General features: G+C 53.0%; 11 protein-coding genes across 11 annotated transcripts; 4 read left to right on the top strand and 7 right to left on the bottom strand.

Annotated features, from left to right (window-relative positions):
- Positions 1–89: 89 nt before the first annotated feature.
- A1O1_00294 (serine/threonine protein kinase) lies at positions 90–2,023 on the top strand (the record flags this gene model as incomplete). Its single annotated transcript, XM_007721214.1, has 5 exons — positions 90–266; positions 588–868; positions 1,036–1,184; positions 1,307–1,458; positions 1,625–2,023. 5 exons carry the CDS (start codon positions 90–92, stop codon positions 2,021–2,023), a joined length of 1,158 nt encoding a protein of 385 aa, XP_007719404.1.
- A 693-nt stretch (positions 2,024–2,716) lies between these two features.
- A1O1_00293 (uncharacterized protein) lies at positions 2,717–3,860 on the top strand (the record flags this gene model as incomplete). The annotated part of the gene is made up of 2 exons (XM_007721213.1): positions 2,717–3,621; positions 3,722–3,860. The coding sequence occupies 2 exons, from the start codon at positions 2,717–2,719 to the stop codon at positions 3,858–3,860; spliced, it is 1,044 nt and encodes a 347-aa protein (XP_007719403.1).
- Positions 3,861–4,627: 767 nt separating this feature from the next.
- A1O1_00292 (uncharacterized protein) lies at positions 4,628–6,379 on the top strand (the record flags this gene model as incomplete). Its single annotated transcript, XM_007721212.1, has 3 exons — positions 4,628–4,916; positions 5,028–5,460; positions 5,578–6,379. 3 exons carry the CDS (start codon positions 4,628–4,630, stop codon positions 6,377–6,379), a joined length of 1,524 nt encoding a protein of 507 aa, XP_007719402.1.
- A 1,333-nt stretch (positions 6,380–7,712) lies between these two features.
- On the top strand, positions 7,713–9,254 carry A1O1_00291 (uncharacterized protein; the record flags this gene model as incomplete). The annotated part of the gene is made up of 1 exon (XM_007721211.1): positions 7,713–9,254. The coding sequence occupies one exon, from the start codon at positions 7,713–7,715 to the stop codon at positions 9,252–9,254; it is 1,542 nt and encodes a 513-aa protein (XP_007719401.1).
- A 1,392-nt stretch (positions 9,255–10,646) lies between these two features.
- A1O1_00290 (blocked early in transport 1) lies at positions 10,647–11,127 on the bottom strand (the record flags this gene model as incomplete). The annotated part of the gene is made up of 2 exons (XM_007721210.1): positions 10,647–10,932; positions 11,102–11,127. The coding sequence occupies 2 exons, from the start codon at positions 11,125–11,127 to the stop codon at positions 10,647–10,649; spliced, it is 312 nt and encodes a 103-aa protein (XP_007719400.1).
- A 1,617-nt stretch (positions 11,128–12,744) lies between these two features.
- On the bottom strand, positions 12,745–15,662 carry A1O1_00289 (uncharacterized protein; the record flags this gene model as incomplete). Its single annotated transcript, XM_007721209.1, has 3 exons — positions 12,745–13,071; positions 13,117–15,618; positions 15,657–15,662. 3 exons carry the CDS (start codon positions 15,660–15,662, stop codon positions 12,745–12,747), a joined length of 2,835 nt encoding a protein of 944 aa, XP_007719399.1.
- An 883-nt stretch (positions 15,663–16,545) lies between these two features.
- Positions 16,546–18,309, bottom strand: A1O1_00288 (uncharacterized protein; the record flags this gene model as incomplete). Its single annotated transcript, XM_007721208.1, has 1 exon — positions 16,546–18,309. The coding sequence occupies one exon, from the start codon at positions 18,307–18,309 to the stop codon at positions 16,546–16,548; it is 1,764 nt and encodes a 587-aa protein (XP_007719398.1).
- A 753-nt stretch (positions 18,310–19,062) lies between these two features.
- A1O1_00287 (uncharacterized protein) lies at positions 19,063–19,786 on the bottom strand (the record flags this gene model as incomplete). Its single annotated transcript, XM_007721207.1, has 2 exons — positions 19,063–19,442; positions 19,540–19,786. The coding sequence occupies 2 exons, from the start codon at positions 19,784–19,786 to the stop codon at positions 19,063–19,065; spliced, it is 627 nt and encodes a 208-aa protein (XP_007719397.1).
- A 364-nt stretch (positions 19,787–20,150) lies between these two features.
- Positions 20,151–21,761, bottom strand: A1O1_00286 (uncharacterized protein; the record flags this gene model as incomplete). Its single annotated transcript, XM_007721206.1, has 2 exons — positions 20,151–21,686; positions 21,735–21,761. The coding sequence occupies 2 exons, from the start codon at positions 21,759–21,761 to the stop codon at positions 20,151–20,153; spliced, it is 1,563 nt and encodes a 520-aa protein (XP_007719396.1).
- A 641-nt stretch (positions 21,762–22,402) lies between these two features.
- On the bottom strand, positions 22,403–22,969 carry A1O1_00285 (uncharacterized protein; the record flags this gene model as incomplete). The annotated part of the gene is made up of 1 exon (XM_007721205.1): positions 22,403–22,969. A coding segment is annotated over one exon (567 nt), but the record flags the coding sequence as incomplete, so codon positions are not given.
- A 1,406-nt stretch (positions 22,970–24,375) lies between these two features.
- A1O1_00284 (uncharacterized protein) lies at positions 24,376–24,861 on the bottom strand (the record flags this gene model as incomplete). Its single annotated transcript, XM_007721204.1, has 1 exon — positions 24,376–24,861. The coding sequence occupies one exon, from the start codon at positions 24,859–24,861 to the stop codon at positions 24,376–24,378; it is 486 nt and encodes a 161-aa protein (XP_007719394.1).
- Positions 24,862–25,110: the final 249 nt, after the last annotated feature.

The raw sequence follows: 25,110 nt of genomic DNA, 5'->3' as shown, positions 1-25,110 counted from the left end.
CTTTTCTTTCCTTTCCTTTCCTTTCCTTTCCTTCTCATTTCGAAACGACCTGGACTGCACTCTACTCCTACTATATCTCTTCTCTCAAAATGCTTCTCCCAGTCCCTATATCCCACGCCCCCATCCACGAACGAGCAAAATGGACCCGTGACCGACGCACAGTCGAGCGCCGCGTTGCTCGGTGGCGGAGGAAAAGCTGGGTCGATGCGCGCGCTGAAAAGTTTGGATTGTCCAGAGCGTGGTACGCTGATGATGAATGGTGGGAGGTATGTTTTTATCCTACGGAGCGAAGCGGAGTAGGTGTTACTTTATGTTGGTTCCTGTGGCTTGTCGATTATATCAGCATCGATCGATACTCATGCTTATGCTAATGTTTTCTTTTTCCTGCTGATTTTAGTGCACCGACTTGTTGGGAAAAGGCTCTTTTGGGATGGTTGGTCAATGGACTAAGTTCGATAGCCATGGTAGAGCTGTTGATGTGAGTTGGAGTTGGAGTTGGGAAGAAGGAGGAAGGAGGAAGGAAGTTTCTTCCTTTCTGTTTCTTGTTTCTTGTTACTTCTTTGCTAACCATCTTCATCCCTTCAAAGACCCTCGCAATCAAACAAACCGACATCGACACCCGCGAAGTCGACCGGAACAACCGCGTCGCCATCCCCTGGGAGGTCTTGATCATGAAAGGCCTCGCCAACCAGGGGTGTCGCAACGTCGCGGGTCTCCGCAAATACAAGCTCTTCATGAGCAGAGACCAAGACCGAGACCACAGCCCAAAGATGAGGTGGCGGTATTATCTGGAGTATCATAAACATGGGACTTTAGAGGGGTTGGTCCAGAGATACAGGGAGTATAACCAGCGGCATCCGAAGCATAAGTATGTTTTACTTTTTTAATTTCTCTTTCGTGTTCTTCTCCTTTCCATTTCTATTTCTTCTTATCGGCTCACCTGTTCTTCTTTCTCTTTCTTGTTCTTCTTCTCTGCTAACCTGTTCTTCTTTCTCTTCTCTTGTTCTTCTTCTGGCTAACCTGTCTTCATCACAGAGACTACCTCCCCGAAGCATTCATCTGGCAGGCCTTTTACGATTTCGCTCAAGCAGCATACCATATGAGCGTGGTGCGATTCGACGATAGTGTGGCGCCGCCTGGGAAGGATCATTTTGTTCTGCATCTGGATCTGAAACATGAGAATGGTGAGTGTGTCGATGCTCCTAGTTTTGACTCGAGTGGGCTTAAAAGTCGATTGGAACGAGTGCTTCTTTCCTTCTGCACTGCCCTATTCCTTTACTGACTTTCACTCTTCCATCCACAACAGTCCTCATGTGCGAACCCAGCACCGTCCGAAACCTCATGGACTATCCCACCCTGAAAGTCGCCGACTGGGGATTGGCCGAATATACTAGCCGCGAGGATGTCAACAACAGTAAGAAATGGAAGTACTATGGCACGATTGTTTGGACTCCACCGGTAAGTATACTCTCGCCCCTCCTTTTTTCTCACTTTAACACTATCCTCTCTCCCCTCCACCTTTGCTCACTCTTACACTATCCTCTCTCCCCTCCACCTTTGCTCGCTCTTACCCTATTCCTGTCACCACGCCCATTGATTGCCAGTTCCAACTAATCCATAAAAGGAACAACGCAATGAAGGCACCTACGGCCGCAACTGGCGTCACCCGGTCCTAGGCTCCTCCAACCACCCGTTCACGATGGCCCACGTGATCTGGCAGATGGGCGCCAACATCTACGGTCTGATGGAACTCGATCTCCACAATCTCGACATCCATACCCGGGTCAATTATTACGAGAAGTCCGAAACTTCGCTCCGTCAGGACGGATACTCGGTCTTGTCTGGGTGGCAGAATCTCCGGTATTCTTCCAAGTTGAGAGCTCTGGTGGATGATTGTTTGCTCGTGGATCCGGCGAGGAGGCCGTCGGTGGCGGATTTGCTGGAGAGAACACAGGAGGGGATTCGGAGGTTTGCTGATGCTGCGAGGAGAGATGGGGGGCCGCCGGAAGTTAGGTTGAGTTGAAATAGAGAAAATGTGCGACGGGGGACTTGAAGGGGGGGAAGAGTTTGAATAGAAGGAGGAAGGATGAGAATGGTAGGGAGATATGGAGAAGAATGGAGCTAAGAGTTGATACTATAATGGATGTGACGGTTATATACACCAAGGGACTAATTCTGGTCGAATAGTTACTTTGTCTTTTTTAGCAATTTGTGGTGTAGTACTCATAACGGTGGCTGTTGAGCCTCCGTGACAATGACAGAGATTCAGGAAGCAAGAAAAGAAAGGAATCGAGTAGATTTGAGGGCGGTGTGTATGTAGGAGTCAACGGCATGATCTGGGACTTACCCATCCCTATCCTCATTCTTCATTACACCAATCATGTTTCATATACGAGATCCCCCTTGTCCATTGGCACGAGTAACCCTGTATAGTCTGAGCCTCCTCGCCACTCTGTGCCATATCTCCCACTGGCCCAAGTGACTCACGGGAAAGTGGCCCTTATGCACAAACAGATCCGAGATGTCATGCGGGTGTGGAAGCGCCACTCATTGGATTGTATTCCCGTTCGGGATAGGGTCTCTACATCTCCCTGTGCTGGCAATGTATACAAGATATATAAACTGTCACTGTCACCGTCAGCCGGCACTCAGCCCTCATGGCTGCACACAGCTGATTCCTGAATAAGAACCTGACTCAATATTGTCCACAGCCACAATGGTCGGCTCAAAAGACCTCCCGCCTTCCCACGCCATTTACCCCGTCATCTTCTTCAGAAACCAATTCCTCACAAAAGCCCAAACACTACCCAAGGGGACCGACCTTTCCGAAAAAGTGGCCATCATCACAGGCGCGAACACCGGCCTGGGCTTCGAAGCCGCCTCTCAACTCCTCTCCTACAAACTCAGCCACCTGATCATTGCCGTCCGGTCTGCCGCCCGAGGAGATGCAGCAGCCAAAAAGCTCCGGACGCGGCACCCTCAGGCGAACATCGAGGTGTGGATCGTCGACATGGCATCCTACGAATCCATCCAAACCTTTACCCGACGCGTGGAAACCGATCTGGCCCGACTTGACATTGTCATTCTCAATGCCGGCCTGAACAATCCTCAATTCAGGACGAACCCCAGCACAGGCCACGAGGAGATCATCCAGATCAACTACATCTCGACGATGCTGTTGGCTGTCCTCTTGCTGCCGTCGCTCAAGAGCAAATCTCCGCGGGGGACACCAGGCCGACTGACCATCGTCAACGCGGCGCTCTCTCTGAACTCGAAGCTTCCCACCCTCAAGGAAAGACCGTTCTTGCAGTCCTTGGATGATCCCAAGCGCTTTGCCTTCCCCGCTCAGTACTGCATTTCCAAGACGCTGGCCCATATGTTCCTTTGGAAGCTCATCGACCATGTCAATGCAGACGATGTCATTGTGAATCTGGCAGATCCCGCTTTTGTCAAAACGGATCTTGCCCGCGGGCTCTCCGGAGGAGCCAAGATCGGGTATCATGTCTTTGGGGCGTTATGTGGAAGGAGTATCGCAATGGGCGCGTCGACGTTTCTGGACGCCGCCGTGGCCAAGGGAAAAGAGTCTCATGGCGCTTTCATCATGAATTACAAGATCCATCCGTAAGTCAAGACTCAAACTTTACCCAGAACATACCCAGCACTTAGATTTGTCCAACGGCGCTGCTTGCATCCTGGTTACTGATGTGGAGACGCCATCTAGGTTCAACCCGGTACTGTACACACCGGAGGGGAAGGACGCTATTGAAGCACTCTGGCGAGAGACACTCGATGAGCTTGCATTTGCCAATGTCGGTGGAATTCTGCAATCATTGACTCGATTCAGGACGCTGGACCGGTGACGGACATGGTGGTTCGCCGCACCCGACAAGATGATCTCTGTGGAGTGATGGTGTGCCGACCAAACAAGAATCTGATACTTGTGGAGTTTAGTTGGAAATGAGCCCATATTCTAAACATCGCAACAGTACAGAGATATCGAACCTTGTTACCTCTCCTGAGTGATTGTCTCCACCCTGCAGCCTTGCGGTAGAAGGGGGAAGTAGTCTCGAGGCCCAATCAGAATGTCCAATATGGAAGATTGAGCCTAACCGGATTGAGCAACCAATGTCCTGCATTAGTGCCTTCCGGTTGCGGTTAGTGGGTGGGACTTACTGTGGGGTTCATGTCATCCAACTTGAACTTCATTCCTCACTTCTCACGCTTCGCTTCGCTTCACGGTTGCCTAAGGTACTGAATGATATATGATCAGTTGCACATTTGGGCAGAGATAGACTTACTGTTCTCGACAAACAATCTTGGAGGTCAGATCTGCCGACGGTTCTGTACAGAGAGTGCGATGGCCCGCTGAGCTGTCGACCTGCCCTCGCCCTTGCCTTCGCAATCTGGGATCGGGATCTGGATCTGGGTCTGTGACACTGATGCAGTGGCTGCGAATCGAATCGAATCGAAGACTGCATCACGTCAAAACAACCCACTTCATCAGCCCTCCAGGACGCTGTAATAGGTCCTGACAGTCTACCAAATATGGCGGCCCCCCAGAAACCTGGTAAGTCTAACCCGGAGTCGAGTCTGACAGCCAGTGTCTGACAAGCAGCGAACAGTAGAGATGCCGTTCATTCTCACCAACGGCATCAGTAAGCCCGAGCCAGACAAGCGAAAGCTAATCAGGAGGTATGTGATGCTGGGGAAGAACCAGGGCAAGCCTCGGAAGAACAAACCCACCACAATATCCTCCGCGCATCAGTTGGAGGACTTCGGCGAGAATCGAGACGAGTCGTCAGGGCTGTTGATCAACGTGCGCCATTCTACGGTTCTTAACAAGGTCGGCTCCGAGATTTCCTTTACACATTTCGCCGGGACCGTCGAGCCGTCGTTGATTCGAGAGGTATTGAAACGTAAGTCAACACTCTCCACCGCCTATTTGCGACCACACTCACACTCACACTCACACTCACACTCACACTCACACTCACACTCACACTAACTCACATCGTGGCAAGGTCTAGTCTGCTTGATGGCCAAGAAAGTCATGTATCCCTTGGAAAGCTGCATCACGTTCCACAGAAAGAGCAAAGTCGACACAATCTGGGTCGAGCTCATGGCCTACGACGCGGCGTACATGCATGCCGTGGTCTTCTCCACGCAGGCCTACATCTCGCGTGTGTCCGGCGGGGAAACTCCCACGGCAACGCGAAGAACATTAGAACACCATTCCCGAACGCTCCGACTCCTTCGCGAGAGACTGTCGGCCGAAAATGAAGCTCAGAAAATCTCAGACTCCACGCTGCTCGTGGTGTTGTATTTGGCCAGGCATGCGCATTTCACCAACGACAACGACTCCGCGAGACACCACATGCAAGGCCTGCGCAAGATCGTCGACATGAGAGGCGGGCTGCGCGCTTTCAGCTATAACCAGAAACTTGTCATGGAGCTGTTGAAGTGAGTATTTCCCCTACAACTTGCTTTGATCGACTGACCTTCCTTCCACTAAGTTGATTTCCTTCCATTAAGTTGATTCTCCTTCCACTAAGACTTGAGTCACTGACAGTTTCGTAGATGCGACTTGGGAATCGCGCTCAACAACGGCACTCAGCCAATGTTTTCCACGGACTTGCCTGTGGAACCATTGCCGCATTACGATCTGGCGCCGTCCGCAGCAGAGCAGTCTGACCCATCAAATTCCGAGCACTATTGGACGTTGGGCACATACGTCGATGCCACTGCCATTGCAGACCTATCTCGTGCCTGGACGGTCATGACGCGCTTCTGCTCAGCAATCAACTCGGCCGCCGAGCATAAGCGCAGACTCCCCCAAGAAACACTGCTCAACACAATGACTTCGGTCATGTACCCCCTGCTGAACCTGCATCTGGAGAGACGGTCCGAATCCGATCCGACCTCCGTCCCCGACGCCGAAGCCGAAGCCGGTCGCCTCGGCCTGCTGGCTTTCTCGTCGCACGTCTTCCTTCGCTGGCAAGAGGTGGAGGCCCCACAGACTTATTTTCCCGAGACGTATCGCAGCTGTCTCCTGCACCTGAGACTCGGAGTCGGGGACACGTTGACGACGACAACGACGTCAACGACGTCAACGTCAACGCCGCAGTTCAACTTCCTGCTCTGGCTGCTTGTGGTTGGCGCCATCTCAGTTTTCACCCCGGCCGACGATGTTTGGCTGATGCCTTGGATCCGGGCCCTCGTCAACTTATGCGGAATCCGTGAGTGGAATGACCTGCGGGCGAGGTTGAAGCGGCTTCCCTGGATCGATATCTTACATGACAAACCGGGCAGAAAAGTATTCGAATCCGCCGTTTCGTCAACCCCGAGGGCAGAGACAGGCTCAGTCCAGCAGATCTGCTGAAAAGGAATCCCTTTGCGCATCGCAAGTCTTCCTGTGCTCACTCGGTGCGACACTGCGATGTACTGTGCTACACGGGGAGGGAGTGAAAATTGATTGCTCATCGGTTGAAATCTGGAGGTGATCAAGTACGCCAGATCTTCTGTCTGTCTGCAATGAGATGCGCCGTGTCGGTGAAAGGAGCATCTACGTCTACAGTTCTCACTGGACTTGATGGGATCGAGGCCTCTCCTCCCAGAATGACGGAGCGTGGTCAATAATCAAGACTCAAGCCGATTCCCAAGATGGTCGAGGAGAAAATGGAGATGAAGCCTCTAGCTTACCGCCAGCTAAATACGTATACACCCTCGCACCTCTCAGGCTTTTTACCCGGTGCGACGAGGAGTGTACAATACGGGATCAATCATTTCGTCATGAATGACCGCACCCACCCTCCGATATCATCTGCCGCTAATGGACTCTGGAGCAATGCAGACCTCAGATGAATCATATCGCACAAGTTCCATGTCCCAACGGTCGGTGAAAAGTGGCTGTATCTACGACGGAGATGGTGCATTTGAAGACGCCCTCTTCACTGAGTCTGATAAGACTCCCGCAACGCTCGCCATAAACGGACATGAGAAGGCTGGCCGTGAAAAGGGGCTCAAGTTGGATCTCCAGTACATGTAGTGTCGGCTCATGTGGTGACTACCTAGCTGCTCTAATGTGGCATTAGACAGATTCATCTTTCTGCAGACACCCGTAAAAAGAATGATGCGGGTCTCGAAGCAGGATCTGCTAAAGAGATCTAGGTTTGATGAGTTCATGGAGGATGCAGGCAGCTGTATAGCCATTTCGCGACGCCGCCCCAAAGAAGTCGAATATCATATGGCGATTATAAAAGCGGCACTGCCGCATGAATCCGCCAAGCCTCGTCGCATTCGACGTTCAAGTTACGAACTGCGGCTCACTGCATGTCACCAGGCCCGCATGCGACGTCTTCTTTGTTCTTTTGTTACGGCTCTCTTCCTCCCCCAACTTCTCTCCGTCCTTACCATCACTGACAGGGACAGCGGCAAGGGCGCTTCTTTGTGCAATCTAGTTTCCCGTCGCCAGGCTGTCAGCTCGCCGCATCAGCCAGTCGTGCGAGAGGCTTCGTCGCTCATCCTCGTCCTCTGACCGAACCGCTTCCTTCAACGGCTTCACTGCTTGTCGGAGGTTGACATGGCTAATATCCACCTTCTTCTGCCTTGAGCTGGACCTCGAGACCATACATCCCCTCCTTCATCTTCTTCCATCTTGTCGCGAACGACTTCCACCGTCTTCTCCCTCATCGTTGTAACAACCGCCTTCCAGTATGGAGGAAGCAAAGACGCTCATCCGGACCACAGTCCGCACGTTCTTCCCTCACCCGAAACAAATCCTCATCGTCGACGCCATCATGCTCCATTCTGTCTTACAAATGGACGACCTGGCCGTCCTGGTGTCGGCTCAACCAAAAGATATCCGCAGTATCATGAATCCTCTGCGCGCCGCCCGGCTCATCCAAACCCACTCCCGCATGGAAGTGCGAGTAGGTTCCCAACGCGGCAGTCCACGAGAATACTATTACTGTCCGTTCCACCCGGCCATCGACGCCATCAAATACCGCATCGCCAAACTCCGGAAGAAGGTGGAGGCGCTGTACCAACAAGACGAGACCAAGCGGAAGGACTGGCGCTGTCCACGCTGCAAGGCGGAGTACGAAGAGTTGGAGATTCTCGACAAGATCGGCGACGAAGGGTTCTACTGTGACCGATGTGGTGCCACGCTGGTGCAGAACGAACAGGCCACACAGGACCGAGGCAACCACGAGAAGATCCGGCGATTGAACGACCAGCTCAAGAAATTCGACGACATGATCCTCAAGCTCGACCGAAAGAACGTGCCCGAGAACGACTTCATGTCCGCGTGGGAGAGGAAGAAAGAAGTGCCCAAGGAACGCGGCGGCAAGGCCGAGAACCAATACGTCGAACTGAAGCGCGACAACAAGAACTTGAAACGCGGGCCCGAGATGGTCAAGGTCGAGAACCTAGCCGTCAATTTGACCAGTGGTGCGGAAGCGGAGCGCGAAGAGGCCGAGCGTCAGGAAGAACGGCGGAAACTGCTGGCCAAGCAGAACCAGTTGCCGGTATGGCATACCAGCAGTGCCATTGGAGCCTCGACCGCGAGCAGCTCCTCCGCGGGCACGGGCGGTGTCAAGGTGGAAATGCAGCTGGACTCCGTGGATGTCGCCGGACTCGGCATGCCGAAGAAGGAAGAAGATGGAGACGAAGACGAAAAGAAGCCCGATCTCGTCGCGGGTGGCGCCGCCAATTCGTTGCAGGACGAAGTCGCCGCTTACATGGCGGAGATGGAACGCGAGCGCGAAGAAGCGGCCAAGCGAGACAAGGAAGAAGACGACGAGGAAGCGGAAGAAGAAGAGGATCTGGAGTTTGAAGACGTCGATGTCGTCGGGTCCAGCGTTGCAGGCACACCTGTCAGCAGTTCGCAACCGCAACCACCACTACCATTACCACCATCACAACAAGAACAACGACAAAACCAAGAAAGTCTAGACGTGAAGCCGGCCAACGGTCTCAAGCGCGACTTCGACGCAAGTAGTCCGCCCAGCAGCGATGCCAATACGCCCGCCAGCAGTTTCGCCGTGTCTTTCGAGAGAGACACGGACAGGGACAGCAAGCGACTCAAGCTCGAGAACGGCACTTCTCCACCGAACGGAACTGGAAACGGAAATGGAAATGGAAACGGCCAGGTCGGAGCGGATGGCTTGTCGGCAGATGCTGGGACGAATGGCGATGGCGATGGCGATGGCGATGGCGATTCCGAAGAAGACGAGGACTTTGAGGATGCCATATGACTGAATGGTCCGATACCCAAGCGGAAAGCCACAGACAGGGTGTCCTTCAAGGCAAGGCATGGTGTGGTATCATGGCATGGCATGGCTGTGGCATTCACGTTTCTTCGTTCAAAGGTATTCTTCCTACCTTACCCAACATGTGCTGGACAGGAAAACTAGCACTGGAACCATGAAAATGGCATGGACACGATACGATGCTCAAGGGACCAGACCACAACCGCCGAATGAATGGGCTGCGAAAAGCATGGCGTCGGTTGGGGAGCGAAATGGCATGAATCTATCTCGATGACCTCGAGTTACGTGGGTTCGGGTCTCGTTATGGTGTTGTTGTCGTCGTGCTCACGGTTCAGCGAACACAAGTGCGTGCTCGATAGGAGATGAAAAGAAAAGCAAGCAAGGTTCATCGAGAAATCTTCTGCATTTGTACCGGCACATGGCAGCTCGAGATGCATACACCAAGAAAATGAAATTTTGTATGAATACCTATGAGCACCATATCCTGGTTCTGGTTCTCGTATACATAATCAGTAAGGAACAGAACACAGTGATCGGTACACAGTGATCGGTGAAGCGAAGCGCCTCTCCCTGTCTCCTCTGATCACTCGGCTTCTGTTCTATTGTGGAACATTTGGGACGGTAGTCATTCTCTTCATTATCTCCCCTGGAATTCAAGGCGCAGACCCGAACGATGCCACTTCTGGAGACGTCCAGCGGCTCCTCTCTCTCTCTCTCTCTGTGCCCGACCTTCTTCGCCGATAATGCCTCCTTGGCCTCTCATCGGCTGCTTCCCGTTCCACTTTCAAATAGTCCTTGCTTCCGTCCTAATTGGGGGGCTTCCCGAAGGCTAGCTCCTCCGCGACCTCTCCTCTTTTTGGTTTCTGGGCTGGACTATGCAATCTCTTGATGAGATGGTTCTTCTGAGCAGAGCTAGCCAGGCTACCGGTCCCGTCGTGGAGTTGATATTTCCCCTTGTCTCCCCGCCCGCAGGGATTTTGTTTCAAGCATCTGGGATTCCCACTCGCAACATTTGTTTCGTTTGCGTTCTGTGTGTTCTGCTCTCCGGGGTATTTCTCAAGCACAGTTGTTTCTGTTTGCCCTGCGCCCGAGTATCATTCTTGGTCACCTCATTAGGTATCCTCCTACCCTCTCGCATTTTCTGTCTTGGGCGGCTATCGTCCAAGCATGAGACAACTCCACGCCCTTCGTCCCCAGATACAGAGCTCTCCACTCTCCTTTCGAATCAGATGACAGTCTCTCTTCAAGCGTATCTTCAATCCCCGCTCGCCACATTCGACTTCGACCTCTGTTCAAATCTTCTTCTGAGCAGGCAATGTCGATATCGCCAGGTATTGACCCATCTCCAGATCTTGTCCTCTTTCTGGTTTTTACCGTCTACCGACCAAAGATCAGTCCCAGAATCCACCCTCCAATCCAATAAACCAGCAATACCGCGACGATCAGGATCCCTGCCAACTTCAGCACGGCAGTCTTATCCCCTTGTCTGGCCATGCGCGTCATCCGGCCCGCAGACCCGCGGATACTGGTGCCCATGTTGCTGAACACTTCGTTTGTATGGTCCAGGGTCTCCTGGGAGCGGGCATTGTCGTAGATATCGAGGGTGATGTGTTTCAAGGCCGAGGTTTTCTGGGACAGAGATGAGAGGAGGTCATTGTTTTGTCTTTAATACGTGGACACAGAGATAGTGGGTTAGCATAACAATAACTAGATTCAGGGGCAGTTGATTCAAGAGGAGTGAGTGAGTGTACAAGGACAGAATCACCAATGTTAATGAGAACAGTGATTGTAGTTGGTCCTGGCAATCTAGGGGAAGGAGGGAGACAACATACTCTTCACGTGCGTAGGCGTCGGACATGGTTGCAATGTTGTCTGGTCAGTCAGACTTGACTTCAGGTTGGGCTTGGACTTGGGTTTGGGTTTGGGTTTGGGCTTGGTTGGTCTTGGGCTTGTCTCGGTTTCGATCACCTCTCGCTATCTGGATGCGCTTTGCAAACCAGAGCAAGAGAGGAGCGGAGCGCAGAAGATGGCGGAGGACTGGACTTGGGTTGTTCGGGGAGATGGCTGCGGCAGTGTGGTGTCGCTGTTGGCGTTAGCGTTGGGATCGGGTCCCAGAGGGTCTAGTTTGTCCAACCGACTTGAACAGCGCGACTTCTTTCGGTTCGCTGGTTGTTCACTTCGTGGGTCAATCGATGCCTTTCGCGCAGGTAAAAGCTCTGCGATGCTCCTCCGATCGATTTCTGTCCAATGTCTACACAGTACAACTGTGGCCTCCTTGCTTGTTTTGTTCGGATTACTCTCCCTCTTTCTGTTCCGTCCTGTTGTTGTTCTCTTCCGTTCAGTTCCCTGTAAGAAGAGCCAGGCTGTGTTCGAAGATTGGGATGAGGGGTGGTAACCAGGATGGAACCGAGATTCTTGGATTCGGTGAGCCTGCTTTCGTGACGGCAAAGGGTGGTTGCGCGGCGGTTGATCAGTTTGGATACCTAGAAGGTGATGTACAGTAGTAGATGGAGGGTGGAAGATGGAGGAAGATGGACAGTTGGACGATAATGACGAGTGATGGAGCAATGGAGCAATGAGCCACAGGGATTGTGGAGTGATGGAATCCCAAGACTGCCTGCTCCCTTTAGTAAGGTACCTAGGTACCTAAGGTACTATATTCTTACCGCACTGCGGCACTGCGGAGTCACAGGATTCCTCTCCGCGGCACAATGCAGCCTCCAGTCAAGGTTGAAGAACCGGACAGTGGCTACCTGCTACTATATACAGTATACACAGTATGCAAACGCAGTCAAGTCAAGTCAGTGTCAGTGTCAGTGTGATATCATTCAGTCAAACACCACTACGAACTCAGTCTCCTTGGTGCATATTCCCGGGGACTTCATCATATTCCGGTCAATTAACCACTGCACCGCTGCTCGAATACGGACGTACAGTTAATATCGTCCCTGTTCTTACACGAGCCCGTCCTTGACCGTAATACTACGTCGGAACTGTGAAAGAGAAACGAAACAAAAAAATGGCAGAAGATCTGGCTATATTGTCCATAGTTTGTGTTTGATATTCGCCCTCATATCACGGGAAGTTCAAGTCAACTCCCAATGGCACCAGACCAAACCAGACCAGACCAGATAGAGACAATCTCAGTCTTCACCTCCGAGTCCCTGAACACCAACTCGCCGATTCGCTATGCTGAAGAAGAAATAGGAAGAGAGACAGGAGAGAAACAAAGGAAAGGACTGATGTCCGCACCGCGGCTTTCCATTCTGGACGGGACAAGAACATCTCTGCCGTGGCGTGCCGTGCCCTGCCTTGACTAGCCTTGCTTGGCCTGCTGGCAGTTCTCAAGTGAGAGACACATCCTTCGAGCATCCTCCAGAGACAACAAGGTTCCAAGAGAGGAAGAGAACAGATGGAAAAGATCTCTTTTCTCGACCGAGCCCCGCCAAAGCTGAATGCGCGGCGTTATACAACATTACCACATGTCGTCGTCATCATCGTCATCGTCCAGTTGAGACCCGTAGAGTCCCCGTTGTTGGTGCTGCTGTTGTTGGTGTTGGTGTTGGTGTTGGTGTTGGTGTTGATTGGGATTGTTGCGGTGATACCTATTGTATCCTCCTCCTCCTCCGCTGTATACGGCCCCATTGCCATCTCCCGAGTATTTGCTACCCCTTGACCCGGGCCTTGGACCGCCGCCGTCGTAGCCAGACATATCGCTGTTATTGTCCTGCTGAGAACCGTACGGTTGCTCATTGCCAGGAGATTGCTGTTGCTGCTGTTGTTGCTGCTGCTGCTTCGGACACTGATGTTAGCAATCGCTCCACACCAGTAGCCACTCATCACTCACCTGTTGATACCGCTGGTATTGGACAAACTCATCCGGCTGTTGGTCCTTTTGTTGCTGTTGCCTTTGCTGCTTTGCACTCGTGGGCAGGTTCATCTGTGGGTGCATTTGCTGGACCTTGGCGAGATAACTATACATGAAATTGCTCAACAACACTTGCGAATATAGTGCTCGGCGAGGATTGGCAAGCTTGATATGTGCCATACGATAGATGGCCCTTTCTTCCAAGATGGAAAACCGCGTCCAGTTATAGTCGATGTCCGGTCTCAATTCGCGATAAGGCGGCTCAGGTGACAGTCCACGATCACGTTGTTTCTTCGAGCTGCTTTCCTTGTCCTTTTCCGCTTTGGCTTTCTTTCCGCCAAAGATGGACGAAAACAATCCTTCCTTCTCCTTCTTGGACTCGCCACTCCCCGACGACTTCCGGTGACTTTCTTTCTTGCGTTCCTCTTCAAGCTTGACGCTGTCCCGGTCCAAGACCAAACTTTCACGTCCCTTGGCCACTCCGTCAATGGAGGTCTGCAGCACGTCCAGTCTGGTGTTGTCGTGTTGCTGAGGAGGCTTGGAGATTTTGGCCTTGGGCTTTTCGACCTTTTCCTTGTCTCCATCCTCTTTGCCCAATAGCCAACTCCAACTAGACTTCTTGCTATCGTCCTTCTTCTTGCTGTCAGCCCGCTTGTCGACTGTAAGTGTCGGGATAAATGACAGATTACTGGTGTTGGTGTCGTTTCCGGGCAGTGGTGAGGGTTGCTCAAGGCTCTGTGGGGGTTGTGAGGATGGTGGCATGCTATTCGTAGACATTGCACGTGGGGCGATGGTCGGCAAGGATTGTTTGGTAGGCATCGGTGGCCTTTGCGGAGACCCTGATTTTATTCTGTCATCTCGGGATGACACTCGTTCGGGATGTCGGGCAGGTGGTCGTTGAACCGGAGAACCTGGTGACTGCATAGATGAGGATCGGGGTGGTTGAGGGGGCACTTGCGGCTCCTCTGGCGGAGGTACTTCTATGATTTGTGGTACAGGTTTTCGCTCGACGGGAGTCGTCGTGGGCGGCGGGGACTTGGACACCGGAAGAGGTTTTCGCATCTCAGGCATACTCGCCGTACTTGTTCTCCTCGGAAGATCGTCATTGGCCAAGACCGAATCGACAGTAGACGCAACAGATGAACCGAATTTTGTAGAAGTCGGTGGGGGAGAGACTTCGCGGCCGGCAGGTCTTGAAAAGTTTGGGGCCGCCGTCTTTCCCGATGTTGACAAACTGGTTGGATCCTTCAATGTTTGTGCCTGGTTGGACACATCCACCGTCGCAAAGCTGGGATTAGGATGCACCGTAGAGTGAGTCGTTTCCGGTGATTCTGGTCTGCTGCTGCTGGGACTCTCAGCCGCCGCCCTTCTGGCCGCCCGTTGAGCATACGTCTCTCTTTCTGGTCCTCTCCCTTTGACACTACCACCTCGCCTGTATGTGGTCCGGGTAGACCTCTTCAAGCTGGAACCGGGCACGGACGGCAAGATGATGTCGCCCGTTTCATCCTCTTCCGGCTTGTTCAGAGCCACATTTGACAAACCTGCCGTATTTGCAACCAACGTTTCCAACTCTAGCAGGTTTGGGTCGGGCGGAGCGACCTTCCTGGACTCTGACTTCTTTCTCTCCAATCGCTCAGCTCCGTCTTGATATCCCACCGAACTGTCAATCTGGCGCGACAGCATCGACTTTTTCCGACGCAGGCTACTACTTCCACTATCGGGACTCAAGGAACTCGATTTAGAGGACGACGAGGACGTGAACGCTGATAGTTCGCCAGATCTTCTCCGGATTTGCTCCGCCTTTCCTTCGAGAAATGTCTTGAACTCCTTGGGCGCCAGTTCCGGGTGGAGACGAGCTGGCACCCAGAAAAGCCGCGACTCATCATCTTCGCTCGAATTGGCCGAAGGGGCATCCGGCATCGCAGCCGCATTGAGTTGTGGTAGGTCGGGATCATCGGTGGCCCCAACGTTCATTGACATCCTTCTCAACGCTTGTAAATTACTGAGCTCTTGTGCCAACCCTGCCGGACTGGATTCGTAGTCGACATTATTGAGAGGGAAATGTGAGGTGGCGGTATCGGATGGAGAGCGTTCGTGAGACTCAGGAGCTGGTGCCGACGATGTAGGATTCCGATCCCACGAACTGTGTTGTGAAGATGAACCGTCCGAGACCCCATTGGATAGTGCGACAGCATCAACGGTTGAAGCCTCTCGGTATGGCAATTGCTTCCGCGATATCGAACTTCCTCTAGACCCTACTTCCGCCTCCATCTGCGCGCGTTTCACCGGAACGGAGGCATGGGAATCCACATGTTGATGCGAGTGTGTTGGGTGAGATCGGGACTCGGTCTCGGGGTCATCGTCGTAGAGGTAGCCGATGGTTTCGGTGACATGGTGGTTTTCGTCGCTTATCGACAATTGTGGAAGGTGCCCCCTCCGGGCTGCGAAGCTCGCGCCCGTGTCTCTGCTCCGCGTGGAAGTCTGCAAGAAGTATCATGTCAGTCAGCACAGGATTGCACAACCATGTCGTCGTCAAAACCACCCAGACATCGGCTGCAATCGTGGCATCCTCGGACTTCACACGCTGATGCGGTCGATGTGGGAGCAATTGGATAAAAACGCACCTGCATGGAGCGGACAGGCGGCTTGAGATATAATGTCCCGGAGTCCGGATCAAGACTCTATACGATCGACGGCGCGGTGAATGGGAGACAATCTCCTTCCTCCAGGCCCGCCTCCTGCGCGCAATGGCCGACAGGTTGGTGCTCTGGGGGAGACTCTTGTAATCATCGGATTTGGCAGTGGGCCGAAGATCGCAAGCCAGGAGGGTTTGAAGAGCTAATCGTGGCTGGAGGACAAAATGACGGAACTGGCGGCGACGGGTGAAGACAGAATGTGTGCCTGTGCCATGCCCTCCAGCAGGTCCGTTCCTTTTGTGTCAAGGGAGTCAGGGCTAAATCAGGCTCGTGGTGATGTGCTGCAGTGCAGGATGGAAGTTCAGTCGGCGGCGCTGTTACCACCAATACAGTGGTGCCTGTCGACTCCGGCGGTCAGGATCCCTGTTGGACGCCCCCAAACCCTTGCTTGTCCTTCCAACAAGCAAGCGCCCGGTTTTACGTGGTGGCGTCGGATCTCCACACGAGCTGCTGGTCAAATGGCATCGCCGACATTTCGCAACTACGAACTACACAAGAGCCACTTCAAGATTGACTCCAGGATCGTGGCATTGTGTCAAAATCCTCTTGGGTCAATGCCGACTGTCTGGGACGATCGAGACAGAGACCTTTTTCTATCTTCCATTTGCCAATCATGCTCATGCTACGCACCATACCTCGTTTCGTCTACAGCTATCGTTATTTCTTCCTGCGAGAATGCCCATGCCCATGACCATCACACACACACACAGGTTCAACCCCACGGATTGTCAAATGGATCTGCCGCACCTCCAAAGCCACCACTAGTCCCCTTTGGCGGTGGTGGTCCTGCCCCTGGCGACTGTGCAGATGTCCATCCTCCAAAGTCCTCGTCTGCCGTCACCGTTGGTTGCTGGACAGGCTTGCTGGCTACAGATGAGATGGGTTCCGCCCATCCTCCAGAGATGTCATTGGGCGTGATGTGAGCTGGCGGTCTCCCTAGTTCGACCTTGGGTGCGGCTGGTTTTGCCGGTGCAGGTTCTGGTGCTCCCCATGGGCTGCTATCAGTACCGGAACCCCATGGATCAAATATGGGTGCACTGCTTGGAGGGACTGCCGGAGCTTTGAAGGGTTGGTTCGCTGGTTTGTGTGCGAGCGCGGGCGCGGGTGTCGGCTGCGAAGACAAGTTAAAAGGAGATTGGGTGCTTGCAGAAATGATTGCAGGGGCAGTCATCTTGAGTGACGCTGGCTTAGGCGGCGAGGCAGGTACAGAACTGGCAAAGCCGCCAAAGTCCTCAGATGCAAACATGTCGACCGGAATTCTTGTTGTCGAAGCTGGTAATGTCGCTTGCGCTGGTGCAGGTTGAGGGGAAGTAGCATTTTGTGTAAAAGAGAAATCCAACCCGTTAGAAGATGCTGGTGAGGTGATAGTGGGCTTGGGGGCCACGGGCTTCGACGGTATGCTATCGAAAAAGCCACCACCACTCAAAGGAGGCGGAGAAGTGACTTGTGGCGCCGACGGGGTCGCCTTTGCAGGGACTGGGTTTGTCAGACCGCCGAAAGCCGAAAATGCAGAGGAAGATTGCATAGGTGGTGTGGGTTTCGGCGTGCTGGTGTCGGTAAAGCTCATTCCGCCAAAAGCATCAGCCAACCCTCCGAAAGCGTCTGGTCTGGCCGGCGGAGATGTCGTTCCACCAAATGATGGTTCGCGGTTATGTTGAGGTTGAGCAGCTGGTTGAGGTTTCGGCGCACTTGCATATAACGACAGGATCGAGCTCTTCAGATCACCCCTGGGGTTTGTGGACTGTGTGGGGTTGGATGCCGCACTTGACGGACGGCCAGATGAATTCCCAAAGAAGTCCAGTCCGAGAAGCGAGTCCTGTGGTTTCGGCGCCGCTCGAGGTGCTGGTGCTGGTGCTGGAGGACCAGTTTTGGTCGGCCTCTTTTCAGGGATATCTGCCGTGGCTGGTCGGACTGGAGGAGAAGGCGCGAAATCGTCAAAGAGGTTCATGTTCGCTGCTGGACGAGGCGGTGGCGGCGGCTGGGTCTGTGCTTGTCGCTGTGAAGCTGATCTCTCGATTTTGGCTTTCTCTTGAACAATGTTGAGAGGCATGTCATCGTCCCCGTTCTCGTCCAAGGTCGACGGATCTGGCATAGGACCGTCCATTACCCATCTCTTAGTCTCATACTTGGTGCGTATAAAGTTCTCGATCTTAGCCTCGGACGGCACATGGCCAGGCGCCAGCTTCGCCTCCCAGTATTTGTTCGCCCGTGAGTTGCCCCATTTCAGTATGCTCTGGAGTTGTTCATCTGTCCAAGCATCGAGATCGACCGACTTGACCCGACTGATGTGGGTGCCCATTCCACGGTGGATGCCTGAGCACCGGATGCAGATGAAGACGCCCAGGTTCCAACTCGCCCATCGTGGATGTTTGTTTCTCTTGCAATCGGCACAGACTTTGTTTCCTTCAAGTTTGACCAGAGCCTTCAGGGTTTGTGCATTCTGAGCCGCCCTCTCGGGAGGAGGCCGGCGCGACATCGAATGTGACGGACCGCGGACTTCGAGTGGTGAGGTTCTTTAGAAACGCAGGGGGGTGCAGGAGGTGAAGAAGTGAGACTTGAGATTAGACCTCCCTTCCGAGTGAGATATCAAAGATCAAGAAGCGGGTGACTTGAGGTGCAGTGGTTGATAACGGAATGTTTGGAACACGGTATTCACAGACGTCAGTCAATTTAACGGCCAACTCAGGCTTGGAGTCCGAGTCGGTCACTGACAGCGGAGGCAGCTTGAACCTGAGGCCGAACTGGAGGCCGGGCTGGCTTGGCGTGGCGCCGTACTAGGCAGCTTGTATCCTCATTGCTCGGAGTTGGAGCTCGGCTGCCAGTGGCTATGTAATAAGCCAGCCACAAACCATCGCAGAACTTCGACTCGGCTGCTCTACGTTTCTGTCTACCCAAGTCTAGGTACATGCTTACTGCAGAAGAACGTGAAGCGTCTTGGATTGCATGCCTAAGGTAATCTCTACCTCTGGACCCTGTTCCTCGCACAGTATTCGAGTACAACTTCAGCTTGCCTGCGACCACAAAGCGCGTTGGACGTGACAGGAGGATAATTCGAGGATAGCTCAAGTCGACCATACTCTATCAGAACGGGGAGTTGCAAGTCGAAGAGAAGTGGGAACGAAAAGAGGCATTGTTCTCCCCATGGTTCACAACAGGACCATTCGCAGGTACTAAGCTAGTTGTACATTTTCATCATATCATATTTTACTCCGAACACTCGAGTTCCTTGTTATTTCGCCTCGCCGTTTCCCGCAGCGGCATCCTCCTTGTCATGGAACTTCAGACTGATACTGTTGACACAATGTCGCTCGTCGGTCGGTGTAGGATAGCCCTCGCCCTTGAAGACATGGCCCAAATGACCTCCGCAATTCGAACAAACAATCTCCGTCCTCTCCATACCAAAAGTCCTGTCTGTGTGTCGCGTTACAGCACCTGGAAGGCTGTCAAAGTACGCGGGCCAGCCACAGCCCGATTTGAATTTGTGGTTGGCCTTGTAAAGCGGTGCATTGCAGCCGGCGCATGTATAAACGCCCTCGGAGGGGTAGTGTTTGTCATATTTGCCGGTGAAGGGGGCTTCGGTGCCCTTTTCGCGCAGGATGCGGAACTGCTCTAAGATAGTAAAACCGAGTCAGTATACAAGGAAGTAAACCCGAGTCAGTATATAACTTCGTGCTTCCGAGGCGGAAAGCAGGGATTCTGATGGTACCTTTGTTCAACACTGTCCTCCATTCATCGTCGGATTTAGACTCTGGGAACGACATCTTTTGAGAAGCGGAGGTAGATGTGCCAAACAACGAACCCAGGAAAGGGATTGATGGCATAGATTTCAAGATGATGGCGCGGTGGACGGGGGCAATGCTGGAGTTACCCCGCGACAGTGATTGGAGTCGTGCTGTCGCGTTGCCGAATGTGTAGAGGGTGCGGACGAAGTTGGAAAAGGACGGGAAACGCATATGAGGCGACGATTAAATATACTCGGTGTCAGTGAGGAGGCTATGAATGAAGCGAAGGTTGATGAGATGCAATCACAGTAGATATCATAAGCGTCGCCTCATCAGCCTGCGCCTCTCCAACTCGACGCCGCATATGATGACATCGTCGAAGACCGTAGGTCGTGATGATTGGGCAGAACCTGATAAGTGGAGAATTGATTCCAGAATCACTCAGGGACGAGGCTGAGAGATTTGGAATTGTCCATTCAAGTTGTGAAGCACGACAACATTAATACCAAGCTCTAGCTTGTATCTAGTACACCAAGATGCCACTTCTGGCTACATGACTCTTACAGCTTGCGTCCTGTCAAAGGTATAGATCAACTCATCGTCGATTCTTCCCCCTCACAATCAATTCTCCGTGTCCAATTTCCACTTTCCATCCTTCGCGGATGAGCATCCTGCTGACTGCAGGCCCTATCCTCGGTGCATGATTTTTGCTGTGACTGCCAACTCCAGTCACAATCCGAAAACCGGCTCTGACAGGACCGCCACCGCCTGGGGCATATTTGGCGTCGCCCAGACCATCCCACCATGCCTGCGTTCTGCTGGCGGCGATGCGGACAGCATCCTGTACACTTACTCCATGAAGATCGAGCACCGTCGAGGATGATTGTCTTGACACGAGCGCATCCGCTTCAGCTGCTTGGAGCGCTTTGGCCGCCCGGGCTCGTTCGCGACCAACCTCGGAATGGTATGCTGCCACACCCCCATAGAGACGATCGGACTTGCTTTTTCTGTAGGCAGCAGAAGCTTGTTCAAAGCTCTGGCCAGCTGCAAGTCTGTAGGACGACGCGGTTGCTCGGCCACCAACATCATCTGCAGTGGTCCAAGGCGATGATGCGGAAGTCGACAACGGTGTGTTCTCCTTCAAGTTAGGCGGCGCATATTGAGGAGCCACCTGTAGTGTTCCAGGAGGATGTGTCTCTGTAGATGCAGTCATGGCCTTCAGAAGCTCATGCGCAGCAGATGGAATATTCCGAGTCAGACTCAAGAGACCGTATATCTGAGATTTCGGCACTTCCTCGAATTCTGTCTGAAACTCACAAACCTGAAGCTCTAGGACGGGGTCAACCTCTTCGAGTGTATCGTAAACCGAACCCTCTTTCTTTGCCAGAGCGCGAATGGTCGGTCCTAGGCGAGCCCCGTTGGCATGGTACACTGATCTCACTGTCTGAGGTGGAAGGGCTGTCCGCGAGCAAATGAAGTCGACATCATCAGACATGGTAGACCACACGTTCGATGGTGTTGGGTCCTGCTTGGAAGAAGCAGAGCTTGCTCGTGAAGATTCGCCTGTCCGTGTTTTCCGCTTCTTCCTGCCTTTGCGGTTCAAGTGTACCTCCTCCGCAAATGCCTCAATTCCTTTCAAGACCGAGACATCTTCCGCGGGCTGTTCCTCGTCTTCTTGTCTGAGGAACGACAGGTTAAGCAACTCGTCCGTGGCTTTATCCAGAGAACCTTCATGACTCTCCAAAACGTCACCTAGCTCACGCTTCGGTATATCGGGAAACAAACGTTGAAGCCATATCGTTTTTTGTTCGATCGTAGAACCATCCAAATCATGGCCTAGGCTGTCTGAGTTCTGCCATCGTAGGTCAGAGAGGCCTGTTGTTATGCTGGTGACGCCATTGGACACTGTATCTTCGGGGCTCGATCTGGTGGTATCCGTAGTGTCCCTAACATATTGAGAGCCACCCGTACCGGAGGGATCGAATTCTGCATTTTCTTGTTCAATCGCGCCAGCCTTTAGACTATCGAGCACTCCGGTCAAGGCGTCGCGGTCCCGAGGGAGGTCATAATCGGAAACAATACCGTAGAACAGGGCGTCGTCTAGGGGAGGACAGTATGCCACTCGCAGTGCCTGCGCTGGTCAGCCAATAACATGGTGGCAGTTGGTGAAACTAGCAACCTCAATCTCTGTAGCGGAAACGTCCATGTCATAATAAGTCTAGAGTCTCTTTTTGCGGCGGTCATGTTTGATTTGGCGAGGTTCTTTGCGGGAATTGTGAAGGGGAACGCGGTCGGGGAATCGTTGTACTGCTGAGACTCTGGAGGCATCGAATGTCAGGCATTGTGAGGTCAAATTCTTTGTATGCGGGAAGGCTACGAAATGCAATAATCATCAATGATGAGTGAGAGGAGGGGGACGATGTTGGAGATGAGACTGCGCTGCCTGTCACAGTGCGTCACCGCCAGAATTCTGCCAGTCGAAGCCAATAAAAGCAATTCGTATCAGATTTGGTCTCTCATCGCATGTTCCACTCTCTAGATCAGCATCTCTTCACTGATGCGGTCCCAATATCGATGGAATACAAGAGCCGAATATCCCCAAGTATCCTTGCACCACCTATCTCATCCATCCATATCCACTAGCATTTGGCCGCTCTTCAGCGTAGTTCCAGATGATTTCGATCCTTCCGACTTCCTCCCGTGCCTTTCCACCATCATTACTCAGGGTACGTTGTTGAAAGTCATCGGAAGATTTACCCCAAGTACCCCCCTGCCTTTGTCTCCCGATGCGCTCCACCCAGCTGCCTGTCCTGTGTGCCAGTGGTCCTGCATGAAGACATGCTAACCAAACCTTGCGCACTTGGGTGGTTCTTGCCAAGTAAAAGCTCTTTCCCGTGCTGGAGGATGAGAACACCATGCCTTGGGCGTAAGAAAGTCTTGCAAACACCATTCTGCCCTTTTCCAAACCTCCAAACCGTCAATCAGGAGTCGAGTGGGATATGCGAAGCCTTTGAGCTTGATTGTGCCCCAGAATTCGAAATATTCCACCGTTGGGCGGCAACACGCCTCCGCGGGACTTCGTTCTTGGAGAGTATGAAGCAAGGTGGTCGTGGTTTCGTTATTCGTCCCGTCTTCGGCTGCTGTAGCAATGTCTCCTGGCAGGCTCATTTGAAATGTTATTGCGGATTGTCCAGTCCGGTTGATACTCCTGGCCCTACGATCGATTGATCCATAATTCCCGATCTCAGAGGGCCAGTCGCTTTGGCAGAGAAGGCCTTTTGTGCAATTAAAGTCTGGATGGTAGTTCTTGTTGCACAAGTTGATTGAATCTGCTCTGATATCCACGGGGCTTGCCGATATTGGATGAAGTAGAGCACAGCTAGTCAAGATGGAACTCAACAGGAAGGATCTCATGGTCGCTCGAAATGCTGCGGATCGGTGAGACTGAGGTAGGATGGTGCCGACGGTGGAATGGCGTTTGGTTGAGAAGGAAATGTCGAAGGTCGAGGAGGATGAGAAGGCGAGGAATGGAAGATGAGCGGTAGATGATGAGGCTATTTATGACGGCTGCCGGTGTTGGATGGAACCCGCCTTGAACCCCAAGGTCCTCAGTGTTCATTCAAAGTTTTCCAGATCGACAAACTTTCTTGGACTGATTCCAACTAGTAAATGGTCCTTGTCCGAGTCGAGAGCTGGTACCAGGTCAAGCCCTATGGTACAGAAGTGAATTTGCGCGACTCGCTGTCAACCCGTTCGGTACAGTCAATAGCTCCAAAGTTTCGCGTCAATAAGAGCTGGTTGCCTCGTGGTCTCGACATAGAGGTGCGCAAATAGCCCGGAGGTGCCCGCTGGTTGCATCGTTTCGAACGTTGTCCTCTTTTGCTGATATCTGGTCCCTTTAGCCTTGGGGGGATCGCCCCCAAGTTTCCACCGACGCCATGGGGAGGCAGGGACCAGGTCGGCTTAAGAATAGTGGAAGGATGGTGGGGGTTATCGATAGGCGAAACGAGCGGAACCACGCATTAAGCGCGCGAAAAGAACCAGCCTGTAAATAGTAGTTAGCAACGGGGTGGACTTGATTCTGAAGCTTGAGTAACTCACTCCTCAACTCTATGGCGGGTGCCGCCGAGGCCGCCCCAGCCTCGAGGTCTCCCAAGGCAGGCGCCGACTCCACCGGCACCGACGCCTTGGGTCTCTCCATTAGGCCACGACGGGCCAGACGGCGCTTCCGCCGCCACCTGTACACGGTGACCGCCTAGGTCACCACGGTGAGGGCCACGCCCAGCACCGACGAGATCACCACCGTCTTCATGGCGGGGTCGCCCCAGACGGATCCCTTACCAGCGGCTGGGGAGGAGGAAGGCTTAAGGATGGGTCATGACAGATGGCGGTCATCTCACCGGGGTGTTTCTGAGATGACCAGATGACAGCCATCTGTTATGGCACCCAACCTTAGCCCAAGAGGGGTAGGGGCGTCCGAGGCGCCCGGAGAGGTGTACTGTGTACTGGTAGACTCGGTTAGCTCAAACAATTCTTTCATCATGTTGAGGAGGGTGCTTACTCATGCGACATAATGTATGCTGAAGAGAGCATGTAGAAGAGGGTAGAATGAAAAGAGTATGCTGAAGAGAGAAGAAAATGGAACGCAAGATAACCACGAACAGGATATATAACGGGCGGTCGTGGGGCGCACCAAATTTAATCAGGCAAAACGTAAATATGCACGATTACCCCATAAACCGGGGCAAGAGCGAACTGCTAGTAAGCCGAGTGCATTCCCCGCACTGGCAGTCGCTACCTACCTATGTATCTACCCACTCTTACTCATCCATCTCCTTGATCGCAGTCATCCACCCCAACGAGTCAAGATACACCTCGTAGAATGCGGCCTGAAGCTCTCCGTGCCCGGTGTCCACAAAGACCATGAAGCTGGCAAAATCCGCATACACGCGACGTCCGTTCTTCAGCTCGTACCAGATCGACCCGTTGACAATGATCTCCTGTCGTCCCTCATGCTCAGCACCTCCGCCAGCGAGCACGAAACACTTTCCCAGCGTGTGTTGGAGGTTGACGACGGGGCCGTTCGTCGGATGAATCATGGCGTCTCTCAATGCGCGGATGGCATCGCGCCCTTTGGCTGACGTGGGCCCAAAAACCAGTTCTCCGTCCGGAGCGGAGAGGCTGAGATATCTGTTTTCCTGTGAGTGCGTGTCGTCCCAGGAGCGGATAAACGCTGAGAGCTTCGGTCCGAGGTTGGCTGGGATGGACGAGTGGTTGGCGAAGGTATAGTTGTCGCGCGAACTCATGGTGGGAAATGCTCGAAAGGATCTCAAGGGGAGATGGCTGCTAAGTCTGCAGAAATGCTCGCGCGGGACAATGTAGAGAAAATGAGGCAAGCTTGAGTCTGAGTCTAGTGATAGTACCAAGATGAGATGTGGGGTTGAATACGAAGTCGCTCACTGCTTGAATCAATTGCCGGCTCAAGATCTTATGCCGCCTATAGAGCCTAGATCATACTTGGAATCGGCCAATCGCCTGTGCCCTTGGGGAATACA

The sequence above is a fragment of the Capronia coronata genome, assembly GCF_000585585.1.
Source record: "Capronia coronata CBS 617.96 chromosome Unknown acBCG-supercont1.1, whole genome shotgun sequence".
Classification (NCBI taxonomy): domain Eukaryota; kingdom Fungi; phylum Ascomycota; class Eurotiomycetes; order Chaetothyriales; family Herpotrichiellaceae; genus Capronia; species Capronia coronata.
Note: the sequence above shows the minus strand (reverse complement) of the source record. Positions and strands in the feature narration are given on the sequence as shown.